This window comes from Aquila chrysaetos, chromosome 5 (genome assembly GCF_900496995.4).
Source record: "Aquila chrysaetos chrysaetos chromosome 5, bAquChr1.4, whole genome shotgun sequence".
NCBI classification, from domain to species: Eukaryota; Metazoa; Chordata; class Aves; order Accipitriformes; family Accipitridae; genus Aquila; species Aquila chrysaetos.
This window is the reverse complement of record NC_044008.1, coordinates 39,176,480-39,191,731: the sequence shown is the minus strand read 5'-3', so window position 1 is coordinate 39,191,731 and position 15,252 is coordinate 39,176,480. Positions and strand designations below refer to the sequence as shown.

Sequence of the window (15,252 nt, the reverse complement as noted above, 5' to 3'; positions counted from 1 at the left end):
TGGCCTCATGCCCTTTATTCATAGCTGAGAAAATGTAGGGCCAAGCAGCCCAGCTGCTGGAGTGTGTCCTACAGCCTGTGGCAGTGAGACGTAGGTACATACCATCCTCCCTGCTCCCTTTCCTCCAACCAATTGATATCAAGAGCCTCACTTCTCACCTCCATGCAGTGCCTCACCTCTGCCTTGCTGATAGTCTTACATTCATTTTTCCGTCTCTGAAATTTCTTTTTTTTTGTGCCTTCTCATGCAATGGTTGCATTTAGCCCTCTGACATTTTGCCCAGCCTCTGAAAGACTTGAATTTGTTAACATGTCAACAGTGTGTCTTTCCTGATGACATGAGAACAAGGTCCAGGACCTTCTTTACCAGAACTCCCAATGCCAGAGATGGCAAAAAAGAAAAGAAGGAGCCTGAGGGCCAGGAATGAAAGCAGTATTTTGCAGAGAAGTGTGCACAGACACCCACACACACACTCCCACTGACACAGCGCAGCACAGGCTCAGTCCAAGCAGGACACTCCTTTTCTCTTCCCTCCTGCTTCGGATGGTACAGGAAAATGGGAGACCCTCTCGGTCACCCTCCATCAATTCTCTGCCCTTGTCTGGATGTAAATGAGCTGAGCTGGTGGGGAAAGAGTAAACCAAAGTTTTTAACCAGGAAATGCCATTCTCTTGAAACCAGATGGCTCTGCCCTCATGGGTCAGTTGTCCTGGAGTTTCAGTGAGGGAAGTTCAGGCAGTAAAATGTTTGTTTTGCCTTTCAAAATGAATGTCTGTGCCAGGCTTTTTTATTTTACGTGCCATTACTATTACAGAGGAAACTGGGATTGTGAGTCAGTCCTGCCCAATCAAAAATTTATTTTAAAATTATATTTCACAGAAGATATGTAAACTCTGAAGGTTTTCATGCTGGAGTAGAACAAAATCCAAGTTTTGAGCTCTTAAACTTCCCTGTGAAACCTGCCTTTTGTTCTACGTGAACAGCCAGCAGGGATTCAGGACACAGTCCCACTGCCATGATTTGCAGACGGATGGGCAGGACTACATCAGGAGGCTCTCATGCCCTATCTGAGGGTAGAGCAGATCACAGTAACACAATAACCATGAAGACCTCTCGACAAGCATGAAACCAGAGGAGTCAGTGACACGGCTTAGCTAATGGAGTCTGATCTTTACCTCACCCAGAGCATTTCCACACAGCTAGAAGCCATGTCTCTGCTCTAGGCCATTGTGGATCAGGAGGACACAGACAGTTTTTCCCTGACCAAAGAAAAGCCCTGGCTCCACCCTCCGGAGAGGCCCCATCAGTTGTAGAAAAACACACTTGGAAGGGCTTGACTGGTTTAGCATATGTGTTGATGCCCCCTTATCTTACTGAAGGGACTTAAGACTGCCCTGGGATTTCATGATACTTGCACACTGGCTGTCAGGAACAAACTGTTCAGATACCAGAGCCAAGTCACCCTCCTATCAACAGGGTGGTTTCTCCACCTCCTGATCGCTACTAACTCCCCTGCAGTGCCTTATGAAGACCCAGCCCACTGGTGTGGGGGCTCAGAGTGGGAAAAAGGCAGGATCACCAGCTCTTGTGATTTCTCCCTTTGCCCAGTCACAGTTTGACAAGGGCTGTTCATGGGAATTTCAGCCTTGTCTCGGGAAACTGTCCTGGACTGGCTGCCCACCCCACTCAACCTCCCTCCTAGAAAAGATTCTGGTTGTGGGAGAGAGGGAGGGGCTCCCAAGCTCGTACTTTTTGGACCCTGTGAGAGATTTTGGGGTGTTGGAGACAACAGAACAGACTTATTCCTGGCAATGCTTTCCTGCAGGCACTGTGATTGTCTGATCCCCTGCACCAGCCAGCCTTAGACAGAAAGTGATGCCAGAGCTGCAGTGAGAAGCAGGCTGAAGCTCAGCTCTTGGAAATGAGGTTTTTCTTCCTCTTTGCAAACTCACTGAGCTGTTCAGACCAGCAAGGTGATGAGGTTCATTGAGCACAGAATGGTGGAGCACTGTGTGGACAGCAGCAGGACCCTCAGCAGACCATTTTGCTCAGCATTGTCCTCCAGGCACAACCACTGTAAGAGAGACCCCGCAACACCTCTGATGTGTCTCCAGGAAGCCTTGCACTGGGGATCGGGTTGTGCATGCCCTGGCTGAGTCCTTTTTTTTATCTCCTCTGCAAATTCAGGGATCTCGTAGCACTGGGGACAGAACCGGTGAGCTCAGAGGAGGCAACAGGTACCCTACAAGGTACTCCAGTGAATGCCCAAAAGGAAAAGGGATTTGCACCTTTCTCCTCCTTGCTAGGGAAGACATCAGTAAATTAATAATCACCACTTTAAAGAAATGAATACATCATAGTATATATTTTATTTAAAATGAAGAAAACCAGACACCGGTGACAACTTTCACTCATTCACTCCATCCAGCCTCAGGAGCCAAGCTTGTACCTGCCAGCCCAAGGCACTGGTATGGCAGTGGGACCTGAGCTGCAAACTGTGTGAGCGTGCAAACCTCTGCGTCCCTGTTATTTTGTGGAAGAGGATCACTTTGGCATGTGGAAGGGAAGATGTGCACAAGGCAATGCCCCCATTCGTGTGCAAACCACAGCATGTAAAAAGCAAATGAGAAAGTTGCTCTAGGCCTGGCATGGCTTGCACAAGGGCACCCGCTGCTGCTCCTCCACCTTCAGGTGGAAGCAGGAGGAAGCAGGGTCCAGGCAAAGAGGTGACATCTCGCTGCTCATACCCCTGTGGGATGGCAGAGGACTTTTCCAGCCCCCTGCAGATACCTTGCTGCCCCAGCTGGAGCAGGTCTCCCACACGAGCTGCTCTGCACCACCTCCAGCCAGACTGCCCATCACACCACATGTCACTGGAGAGAACACAAGTGACTGAAGGAGCCCCAAAACCTCCTTGTGGGACTGGAGACATGGTGAGGGGGGAGGAAGGTGAGGGCACAGACAATATGTTCATATCCGTTCCAGCCCAGCCCATCTCTGCCAGCAGGTCATGTACCTCACTGGGACAAGGGTACAGGACAGGAATACAGACCCTGGGGGAGGCACCAGGGTGGGAGCAAAGTCCTGTAGCTGAGGGAGCTGGAACCCAGGGAAGGAAAGGAGGGGGGCCAGGTTTGGCTTCTTGACAGCCCTGGCAGTGAGGTGCTGGGGATCATGCTTGGACTGAAAGGTTGACCAGGAGTTTCTGCTTCCCCTAGGCGAGGGCAGTGTTACAGCTTCACCGCTAGTGAACTGGAGACAGCAGCTGCTGGCACCAGCGTGGGCCCAGCACCTGATGAGGCAGGATCTTTCCCCTTGAAGGTAATTCTCCCTGCCCAGCACTGGTGGGTGGCAGCCACCTCTCCAAGACCCTGAGAGGTTCAGGTGGGCCATCAGTACCGTGTGAGTCCCAGGAGAAGGGAGGAAAGAGGCCAACCCATGCCAGGACCCTGGGAACCCACTGCCAATGCTCTGCTCCAGCGCTGAGCCCCTCTGCCAGTGCTGCGGAAGAGCGGGACCAGGGTGATGGCTGCAGGGGGTAAAAGCCCAGGAACTGGGGGGTACTAGCATAAACAAGCAGTCCATTTTTGCTGGTGGCAGTTTAACACCATAGACTCCCTCTCCATCCACCATTACGCCCTTGAGGCAGTATCCCACCCCCTTCATCCCTGGCTGAGGTGACCTACTGATGGCCTGTGAGTAGGGATGTGGGTGGCCCTTTCCTACCACTGAACTAAAGCTGGGCTCAATAATTACCCCCAGCAGTGGGAAAGAGAAGCAGGGCAGGGAAAGATGCAGTTTGGGTTTGCCCTCAGGAGTCGGAGGTGGTTTTGCAGCTGCTTTTCATCAGCCATGCAGTTCGTTGGTCACTTTTCTCCCTTTCCCCACACAGACAAATGCTCAGTTTGTGATGCCAATTTTGTGTGTGCATGTGGCCCCTCAGCCAGGGTGTGACCGGCAGCCAGTTTGGTTTCTTAGCTCAAGCCTAGACTCAGAAATCTGCAGAAATTAAACCAAGCCACTCAGGCACAGTGTGAGGAATACCACCCCACACACCCCCCACCTCCCCTCCTTGCAGAGGCATAGGCTTGGCTGAACCTTGCTTTTCTGGCAGAAGGAAACAAAGTGGAGAAGCTGGGACACACCGAGGTCCTGGCCCCAAGTCACAGCTGCGCATCACCTATTTTTCAACACAGACCATCAGTGCTGAAGTCTGAGGTCCCAAGTTTTTCCATGTTTAAGGAATTGGGCTGAAAGGCCTCACTGGACATGTACGATGACCCTGTACGTGAGCTGTCTGCTATCACTGCCACCCTCCCTGATGACCCTGTTAGCAGCACCTCAGTGAAGCTGTGGGGGAGCTGAGGGTCTGGCCTGCCTGGGGCTGTGCTGTGATCAGAGCCAGGACAGTGCTGGGGCCTTTCCAATGTCACCAGCCCGTCCTGCCAGGCACTGTCCCTGCCTGTCTCTGCTCCCAGCAATCCGAGGCGACTGCTGTCTGGATTGGCAAGGTATCTTCAAACAAATCCCCTCACTGCCTGCTTTCTCCCTGTTGATAAAGAGTTGTTGAATTTTAACGCAAGTATATGCACATTGGTTTTGTCACGTCATTTGCAGAGGCCTCAGACATTTTGTCTCTCTAATTCCAGCACACTGAGCCTGTGCCTAAGCCCCTCTTTGACTTTAGGTTCTGATTTTAATGGAGTTGGCTATGGTGCCATCTACTCTTGGCAAATTAAGGGAAGAAAATCCTAACTTGGTTCTACCACTTACAGTTGCAGGGAAGTAGATTGATTGTCTTTTAAAAAGGCATTGCAAACCAGCTGCCTTTCAGCCTCCAGCTACCAGCTGACCCTAATCACCAGCAGTGACTGTTCTGCTCAAGTCCACCTTTTAGCAGGCACCTGATTAGAAAAGACATTGACTGAAGTCTCTCTGAAGAGGTAGATGCTCTTTTGTTTTAATGGAAGAGAAACAACAGCTTGACAGGTTAAAAAAGGGAGCTTTAGCCCAGCAAATGCCAGGCCTTTTGTAGGACTTCCACTGAGTGACCTCTTGTGGCATGGGCACTGCAGGACCCAGCTCTCCTGCCCTGTGTGCAGGGGCGGCCACCTCCTCCAGAAATCCCCCAACCAAGGCAGCCATGCTGCACTGCTGGGAAGGGAATGGGAGCTGCCTGAAGCTGTCCTGCAGTGCTAGGCAGGAAGGTGTTAACAGCATCTTCCAGTGCCACATGTCTAAACATGCCTTCCCCTCTCTGGGAAGCTGCTCTCCCTGACTGTGCTGCAAATTAGAGAGCTCTTCAGGGTCATTTTCCCCCGTCTTCCCTTTTATTTTATGTTTTTATACATCCACTTTCTTCAGCTGTGATGGGAATGGCTGGGGCTCGCCCACACGTGGCTCACAGCAGCCTCTCTGGAGGAGCACGCGTGCTCTCCCCCTCCAGCTCTGTCGGAGAGGAGACAGTGTGCAGGGACAGTGGGGGTGGCCCACGGGAGGGCATGGCCAGCTGCCCTCCCCGGACCCGGTGCTGACTCTCAGGTGTCCTGTCCACCCGCGCTGGCCGCCTGCTGCGGCCAAAGGATGCTGTCAGCTCCGGCCTTCTGCATGCCAATCACTGTCAGCTCCTCTCTGCAGAGGCTCAGTGCTGATGTGCTGCTCCGCCGCACTGTGTGGGCCACTACAGGCCCTGGGGTGGCTCACCAGAGAGCGGGGGAGCTGGAGATGGGAGCTGCTCTTTGCTATTGCTGATGCTCCAGTTGGCCCAGCTGCCTCACCGTCCTGGAAACAGCCACCTTGGGAGAAGGGAGCTCACCCCTACCATCCAGCCTGGGGTGGGGGGTACAGCACATCCCGGTGCTGCTGGAGCAAACCCACCAGAGTCAGAAGGGCCTAGCAGACTTGGGAGTGACTTCTTGCTCTTAGTGGGGGAGGAAGGATGGAGGACAGGGCTTCAATCCTGCTCCTTTGTAAGCATTTACGCTTGCCTCCCTAGGAGCAGCCTGAACGTATTGCCAGGAGCACAGGACCCCTGGCCAGCCTGGGGAAGGAGAGGGCTCTATGTTGGGGGAAGGACATTGCTGGCCTGAACCACATGTGTAGCTCATGGTGGCACTGCCAGGCAGGAACAGCGTCCCTGATGGATTATTAACTTTTTCCCTGGTGCCTCAGGCCCCTCTTGCAGCTCACGGTTTGTGGCAAAGATTTAGTGCCAGGACATCTTGATATTTCATGTCACTGCAAGCCTTGTGCTCCTGGAGAGGCTGTGGCAACTGAGAACATAAATACTTAGCTCTAGAGAGATGCTTAACGTGTAGGTTTTAATCAGCGCTACCATGAAGGCTCGAGTGTGACCCCATAGAGCCATGGTGAGGGTACCTATAGGAGCTGCAGACAGCCCAGGGATGAACAGGGAGACCTGGAGGCACTTGTGCATGAGCACAACGCACATTTTTTCCTCCCTGCCTCCAGCAAAATGGTCTCCAAAATCATAGGGTTTGTTTCAAGTAGTATGAATTCGGTTCAAGTAGTAAGAAAACAGGCAGACACGAGCCTTGGGGAGGTGTCTCTCCTCTGAGAGCCCATGAGTCACAAGCACTGGGGACTCAGCATCCATCTCTAGTTTGTCATGATGCTGTTGTTAGCTTGCTGGGTTTTACTAGATCTCAGTGGCTCATAGCATGCCTCCCACAGCACCGAAAGCAGCCCTGGTTAGAAAGGGCTGTCCCCACTCCAGCCCTCATCCCATTAAAACTCCACTGCTGGCCAGCCCCCCGTTTCCAGGCCTGCCTGCGAACGAGCCAGGCTGGCCTGCAAAACAAAGCCCAGCCAGGTGGCCAGAATCAGCCCACAGTGAGGAGCGCTGGTGCCCTCAGCTGGGAAGGGGCCCTTGCCCTTGGGATGGAGATGGGAAGCACCTGGGGAAGGATGGGGCACGGGGACAGGCTCCAGCCCAGTTCCTCAGAGCCCCTGGCTTTTCACACCAAGCAGCAGGCTCCTCCAGGTCTGGCTAGGTAAGAGGGGTGGATTTTGGGGTGGCTTGCTATCTGAAGTCCATTTTTTGGGAGGTGCTGGTAGTCCTCCTAATTCCTGGCTGCTGGGAGCAACTGGGGGGGGGGGAAGGCTGAGCCCTGGCTCTAGGCTCCTAGTCCATGCTGGGGGTTCTGGCTGTGGCTGCCTTCCACTTAGAGGTGGCCCTGGGGACGCGGAGTGAAAGGGTCTGGAAGGTGCTGTGTGCTGCAGTGTGTCGGTAGGTGGGCTGTGTGTCCTGTCTTTAGAGTCCCCTCAGTGCTAGCAGGTTTGGGGCTAGGACTGGGCAGTATTTTCCCCCCAGCCCCACGTCTGGGAGTCCCTTGTCCCTTCAGCTTCACCACCTTCCCTGCACGCCCAGCCCCACTCCACCAGCACCAGCTGCAGCAGCATATTTTCTCCCCTTCCAACTATGACTGATCCTACACGGGGCTGAGGTGGCCTCAGCTCAGTAACCCTGTGTGTTACTGAGCCCGTCACAGCATTTGGCTGCTGGAGCTCCCTGAAAAGGCAGCGCTAGGGGCCAGGTGAAATGCTGCAAGCCAGGTACTAACCACTTGGGGAGCCTAAGCAGGTTGGGCTGGATAGAACCACCCTGGTTATCTGTGCTGGTGCGCAGAGCTGGGGCAAGGGAGGACAGCAAATGCTGTGGGGGTCTGGGAGGGAATGCAGCCAAGGGAGCCCCTGTGAAGCACCTCCTCACGTGGCTGTGCCTCTAGCCTGTTCTCTGGGGCACGGGGATGTTGTGAGGGCTACGTGCCTCTTCAGAAGTGGATGGAGAAATACCGTAACCTTTGGTTTGCTCCAGAGGAGCAAGAGCAGCCAGGCAGAGACAGGGGGAGATGAAAGGGAGAGGGTCCAGGCTGGGGAGGGCAAGATACGGTCAAGCTGCTGGAGGGATCCTGCTCCTTGGGCTTGGCAGGGTGGCTTTTCCTGTGGGACAGCAGTGACACCCCCACACAGGATAACACAGGACACACAGCCCTCGAGTTTGAGGGGTGCTGGTAGAGGGTTTACAGATGACACTGGGGAGTGGTGTAGAGCCCCTGGGGAAGGGCTTTCCCCGGTAGCTGCTCACTGCCAGTACCTCAGTGCCCTTCTCCAGTGACAGGGTTTTTTTGCCACAAGGCTCCAAATCCTCACTGCAGACAGCGAGATCGATAGGAGCAGTGTGGGACCAGGGCTGTGCCTCATAAACCAGCAGCAGCTGCCAGGGAAACCCCTGTGCAGGAGGGAAGCTGCCCAGGCCTCCCCATCGTCAGCACAGAGCTTGGCCAGATTAAGCGGATGCCGTTACCGTGGTGACGGTGCCCACGGAGGAGAAATGGGGTTGGATGTCTTCCTCGTGTACAAGGATGTCAGGATGGGGGAGGATGCTGGGTGGGATGGGGCTGTCAGGCACGCAGCTATTCCCAGTTTCCCCATTTCACTGGGGAAACCCCTGCCCGGGCTCCCCCTGGCCGGGGCACAGGGCATGTGTCTGGTCACGGCCAGGCTCTACGGAGCCTGAGGACAAACCTCTGGACCCTGCAACCCCCCCGGGTTGGTGCTGCGGCCCCAGAGCTGGGTGCCCCCACCCTGGTCCCCCTGTCCTGCTGCAAGATGGGACCTGGGTGTCTGCATTAGCAGTGCCCTCGGGAGGCTGAGCTCTGGCAGCAGTGTCATGCTCCGTGTGAGAGGGTCCTAAGGGAGGCCTGGAGTCAGGTTAGGGCTTTCCAACACGCACTTCTGAATATCCCAGCTCTGTCTTGCCAGCCAGGGACAGTGACTGAGGTTACAAATGGGGTTGCTCTTTCTTTTTCCTCTCAGGTTTGCTGCCCAGAACAGAAGACCTCACCTCCTCTTTACAGAATGATGAACTTACTTGTAGGAGGTGGAGGCACTGACAGCCAGCCTAAAATGAAAGAAGGGAAAAAGGGACACAGCAAAACCTCCAGGTAGAGGAGCCTGTGGCAGTTCAGTCTTCCCTTGCCTGGAGCCCGCTAAGGGTGAGTACTACTGATCTGGGTTAAGTTATCGTCTGATGATTTTATTGCTACATCTCTAGCATGTGTCATTTAATTCTCCCAGCCTTTGCAGTGATGGGGTTGCTGCAGGATGTTGTAAACAGGGCTGTCCTGTGTCTGGTTCAGGCGGTGAGGATTTGCAGACAGTAGGGCAGCACTGCATCATGTTTCCAAGGCTGGCAGTGGTGTTACTAGTGCGTTTGTGTGTTGAACAAAAGGGCTGTGGTTAAACTGCCACCATGACCAACCCCCTATGGGCAGAGGACCCTGCAGCATCCCCTTAGCCAGTGGCCACTTGGCAGCTGACTGAGGGTGGGATGTCCTGAGACAGCTGGGTTGGGGAACAGAATTTCCTCCTAAGAAATTGCCAAGGAAAATTAGCTTTTGCTCTACATTGCGGCCCTATGGGACCCAGCTGTCTTGGCCACTGTCCCTACAGAAAGGAAGGCCTGGTGGAAAGGCAGTGTGTGCTGGAAGGTTAGGAAACAGGAGCTGAAATTGGGAAGTACCTGGAAAAAGTCAATTCTCAGTTACTGAATGACAGGCAATAGGTTATTGTCCTAGTGCAAGTGCTACCAGCCCTGCCTGTGGAAGGGAAATGAGTCAGGCACCTGTGCCTGGAGGGAGTACTGATCAGAGAGCCTCTCTCAGCTGGTGGAGGACAATTCCCCCCCCCAGCAAGGTGGCCCAGCAGCATTCAGAGTAGGCTGAATCCTTTGCTCCCCCTCATTGCATTTTAGTTTGTCTCCCTGGCACTCCATCAATCATGTTCAGGCTTTTCCTGTGTTTTCAAAAGGCAGGTGTACAGTCTGGATCTGCGGGTGTTTGCCACCCTTTCGCTCTTGCGCTTGTGTTCTCCTTGCCACTTTTCCCACATTGTGCCTGCCAAGGGTTGGCTTTCCTTTTACAAACCTGCTGGTCCTGTCTGCTGCCTCTGCCCGTCAGCCCTGCACATTTGCTTGCTAGGATGATTGTCCCCTTGACTTCCAGCGTGTCCATCACACTGGAGACCTGGCAAGCTTTTCAGGAGGCAGGAATTTTGCCGTGTCTGCTTATGGAAGGTTCTAAGGAGTCCCACCGCAGCTCAAAATTTGGCTTTTAAAAGTCACACAGCCTGTATGTGTTCACACCCTGTGTAGTAAGGGGAGACATGTAACGTGGCTGAAGCCTGTGTTGGGTTAGGGGAGACCTGGCCCCACAGGAAAGTTGTAATGGTTTAACATTTTTTGCAAAGGCAGTTTAGTTAAATCACATTGAGCCCCTACAGGTATGCTTTTATTTGAGATGAACAGTGATTTGCTATGAGTTTAAATCCAGTCTCGATTTGTCTTAAAAGAGGTGGCTGTTCTTAATGGGCAAATACCTGCAAGTGTTGCACCAATTTATCCAAGGTGTTTGAGGCAACCCCTTGCTTCTGTGTTGGAAGCTGAAGTGCTATCAAGGAAAGCCACAGCTAGGCATGAAAAAACTATAGTTTGCAGCTTCTTTACTGAACTGCTACTAACAAGAAAGCATCACAAATGTTAGTCTCATTAACCTAGGCTGAAGAGAAACAACTTATTCTCTTCGTGGTGGATGCAAAAGCGGTGTAGGCTGTGGGTTTGCTTTGCAGTTTTGTTTACCAGCAAGTCATCGCTGCCCTCTAGTGTCCCTGTCCTGCACTGCCTGGCTGCACAGGAGGGCACAAGTCCCGGCAGGTATTACTTCTACCTGTCTTAAAATGGGCTACTTGATAAACACCCCATAAAACTTACCACTTTTTCACCTGGCTTGATGTGCAAAGCAAGTAGCACAGCAAATTCCCTGCACTGACTGACCTAGCAAGAAATACTGGCTTTTAAAGCTAGAGGTTATTAAGTGGAGGGGGGGTGTGTGTGGGTGTGTTGCTGTATCCGCTGCCTTGTGACACTCTCAACTTACTTAACGATGAATGCCTTTGTTCCCTATTTCTCCTCTCCTGTACACATATACATGCACACACCCCACCAATTCTAGCGTGGCTGAGAAGTCCCTGGCCAGCTGCAGGGTCGTGGCATCCCTTCAGGAGAATTTCAGGGTCCAGTTCCCACCTGACACCTCAGTGTGGTTGCACTACTTAATGAGTGAACAGAAGGATCCGACTTGCAAAATAGAGGGGGGAGCAGAGGGTGTAAACCAATGCAGTAGCTTGTATTCCTGTTTGCAGAGGTCAGGATGAGGAATGGTCTAATGCTCCCAAGAACATGGGACACAAGTGACTGGGGAAAGTGGCTGGCTTGCAGAGAAGAGGCTGATGATCAGTGTGAGTCTCTAGTATTGAAAGAAAGTGTCTGGAGTTAGCATGAGGGTAACAATGAGGATATCAATTGCTGCACTTTAAACCCCATAGACAGAAAGTGCTACATTCAAAAAATTATAGTGGTAAACCAGTAAATCACAGGTAAATACTATGGCTATTAAACATACTTTCACTGATTTGAAAGCTTTGCTTCTGATGCTTGCTTGTTAGAAGGTGATGTTATTGAGCTTTGAAATGGAGGGGAGTTAGCCAGAAAGACACTACATGCTCAGTGCCCACAGGAAGAGGGGGGGGAATAATAGTTCCTCTTCTCTCTCTGGAGGACACAACCTGCCAAACCACACCCAAAAAGGGGCAAGTAAAACTCCAGACCTGGTCACCATATTGATTAAGAAAAAAAAGGTATAGGAATAATTAAAAAGAGAACAAACTCTCCAAGCAGACCAGAATTTGATTGGATTAAAAAAAGTGTATTGGATGTCCAATACAAAATAATAAACATGAAGTTATTAAAAAAAGCCATAGAGTATACAGCAAATACTACAGAAAAGCAAAAAAATTGTACAGAAAGGTAGACGTCTACAGCAGTCCTCAAAATTATTCTACATGAGAATCATAAAACAATATACAGGTTTGGTTTTTTTTCCCCAAATGTCTCTGAGGGAAGCTGTCACTTAACAGCTTGACTATGACACTACAAGGATACACAATGTTCCAAATTTAAAATCACAGGATATGTAAGAAAACGTAGCATTAAAATGTGAAAAAGTGCAATACAGATTGTACACTGAATTGAATAAATGTTTTTTTTTAGTTTAACCTTAAAAAACCAACTTTGAACAGTTGTTTTATCATTAAAAATATTCCCCCTCCCCAAATTCAATGACAATATTAACATTCATGGTGTTATACATAAGTAATATTCACAAAGACCCACCAGCTAAGAATACTGTGTATGTATGATGGTATTTCTTTGGGTATAGGTAAAAAATAGGCAAAGGAAAACATACACCCCCCTCCTTTCAGGACAGGATGTGTATTTTATTATTTAAATACATATTCTGTAGCTTATTTTGCCCTGAATTGTATTGATTAAAAGTCCAAACATTAATTATCCAGGTGGCCCACGGTGCTCCAATTCATTTGATTCCTTCTCCCCCTCAAATAAATAAACCCAGCAAATGTCCTAGAAATGACAATACAAAGAGTCCAGGAAAAGAAAGGAAGTAAAACTACACCCCACACCCCTGCTGCTCTCCAGGATGATTCACTGGCTCTCCCTTCTCTTAGTGACAGGGACTATGAAAATGGGCCCAGAGCTTTAGCTTTAGTCAAATGGATAAAAAAAAAATAAATGAAGCAAAGTTCTTGGGTTTTTTCAATTTAAATTTAAGCAGATTACAGTACTTCCTCTTCATGTTCCAACAGGTACAGCCATCTAGCAGAGGCACTGTGGACTACAAGCAGCAGTGTCCTGCACCTGAAAGGCCTGTTACCTGCACATCTGCCATCGTTATCACTGAGCTTCTGAGATCACAAATCTGACTGCTCAGGAGGAACAGATTTGGCATCCGAATCATCCGTAAGTTTTGAGTTTCCTTTCATCTTAAAAGTGAAATTGCACATGAGTTCGTTAGGCAGCTGGGTATTGGTTTTTTTCTTTTTTCACTAAAATACAGTCCCTCTTTTTATGCCATTCCTCTTCATAGAGTATGGCAGAGCCAGGCCATCATACATGGAGAAAAGAAAAAACCCTTTTCCTTCCCCTCGTACAGGAGTTCCCTTTTAACTTTCCTTCCTTTCCAGACAGATATGTGAACAGCACCTGAGTCGCTAATACTGTTTTTCTTTTCAAATGGTTTCAAAAGTGTAAAAAAATACATTTTTGCCTTGCTTATGTCTCTGAAGAATCCTTAAGAGAAGGATTCTTGTTTAAATGGCCTGGGATAGAGAAATTGCACTGGGGTTGGACTTGCTGCTGAAGGATCCTGTGGACATGTAGTGTTCTCAAAAGTATGATATGGTATGTCACTGATGAGAAGAGGTCCACAGTTCTCTGCTTCTGGGAGGTCCAGGTAGCTCAAACCTAAGCACCACCAGCAGAGAAGTGTTGTGTGCACTGTGCACTGCTGCTTGTGCTAAGTTCTCCGTGCTGAATGAGCGCTCAATCTGCACTTTAAAAGTTTCATGATGTGATCTTTAAACTAACAACAACAAAACAGAGCACTGTTGCCAAAATAAGCTGTAGTGTCATCTAAACATAAGGAACCCTACTTTACAGGAGGAATTTTTTTTAATGTTTCTAAATGAGACTCTCACTGCAATTCAGTAACCAGAGACACAGTATGCTGAAATTACAAGGAAGGACGTTACAGAAGATGCTTTCATTTTCTTCAGTCTTTTGAGTCAATGTAGAGAGACAGGAAAACAACAATAATGAAACCTCCCACTGGATCCCCTCCCCTTCCCCATCTACTTTTCCCCACTCAAAATATTGAAACTGCACAAAAAGCGACAAACAAGCCTTTCAAATTACATTTCAATTCAAACAGACTGGTAATCTCACAGTGATGAGAGGAGAAAGTCAGGCTTTTAATAATTATAATATAAAAATAATAAAAAAGCTTACAAATAGCAGTGCAGCATCCCAAAAGGCCGTGGATTAACTGCCAGAAGGGGATGTAATTATACGCAGAATAAAAAACAAAACAGAACAACCCACACTGGCAATGAATTTTCATACACAACAGAACAAGCAGTCAAATGTCAGTCTAGGCTGTGGAAAACAACAGTTTCTCCTTTTTTTTTTTTTTAAAAGTATTTTTTCCTTTTTATAAAAAAAGATAAAATAAAAACACAAATAAAATTGTACATAAATGCGAATGTCCAACACTGAAAAGGCAGGGCAATCACACCACTGAGACAAAACCTGACCAGAAAAAAAACAACCATGAAGTCCACTTTTTTTCCTTTTGTCTGGATGCTAGATTTCAGCCTGATGCGTCCCATCCTGCACGGTCTCAGCAGGTACATGGAATTCAACTTGGCAATGACTTCATTGCAGAACGATGACAACGTCATCTCTTTTTGACCAGCTGTAGCACAAATGCACTGGTTGGTTCGTTTGCTTTCTGTGTATGCTCTCATGTGCTGTCCCTCTTTTTGTTTTTTCTCGTTTTTTTTTTTTTTTTTTTTTTTTTTTTTTTTTTGCTCTGTACAATTCCTTGTGTTCCAAGGCTGAGTCCCAAGACTTGTGAAACTGTTTGGAGTCATGTCCTGGTGAAGGTGGTCATGCTGTAGTGATGGCATTAAGGTCCTTCATAAGTCCTTCCAGGTGGGCCATCTCTTTGGTCAGCTCATCCGGTTCATAATTCTGTGGGAGATGTACAGAGTTATTGACAAGGTGACTTGCTCTCTTTAAAGAGGGACAGAATAAGAAGTAAGAAGAAATGGTCAGCAATTCTGGTATAGATTGTGACCCTGACACAGGAATAAGCAGAAGAAGATTTATCAAGTTACAGGAATTAATAACTTAAAATAGAGAGTTGTTTCAAGCGCAGACCTTTTTGGAATAGCGATTCATAGGTTCACTGATTTTTAAGACTGTGATCATCATATCTGTTTTCCTTCTATCAATTCCTGCTGCAAGACAACAGCTTCCTTTGAACCAAAGTAGATGTTTTATAAAAATCCTCCCAGCTTAACTGGAAAAAAAGGTCGAAGGAATCACTTCAGTAGAACTGTTTTGAGAATCATTACGCTTGCTAAAAATCATACTCCGTTTTTAGCCTCAATGTCTAGCTTCAGCTATACTGAACAGCTATCATCATTCATACATCAATGCAGGTATGTAGAGAGATTTTCTAAGCTCTTTCCCAGTACCGTGCAGTTTTCAACCCCTTATGTTCTTGGAGCATTTCTCCAAACCCTCTTCACTCT

The 15,252-nt window shown here is 49.2% G+C and overlaps 1 protein-coding gene across 11 annotated transcripts in view; it reads right to left on the bottom strand.

Annotated features, from left to right (window-relative positions):
- Window positions 1–11,960: 11,960 nt before the first annotated feature.
- The window catches only part of NEO1 (neogenin 1), a 217,687-nt gene continuing 214,395 nt past the window's right edge, over window positions 11,961–15,252 (bottom strand). For all 11 annotated transcript variants that reach the window (XM_030013700.1, XM_030013705.1, XM_030013706.1 and 8 more), the window contains one exon: window positions 11,961–14,686. In XM_030013700.1, the coding sequence (XP_029869560.1) occupies window positions 14,679–14,686 (8 nt within the window). In that variant the 3' untranslated portion in view covers window positions 11,961–14,678. The remainder of the gene's footprint in view (window positions 14,687–15,252) is intronic.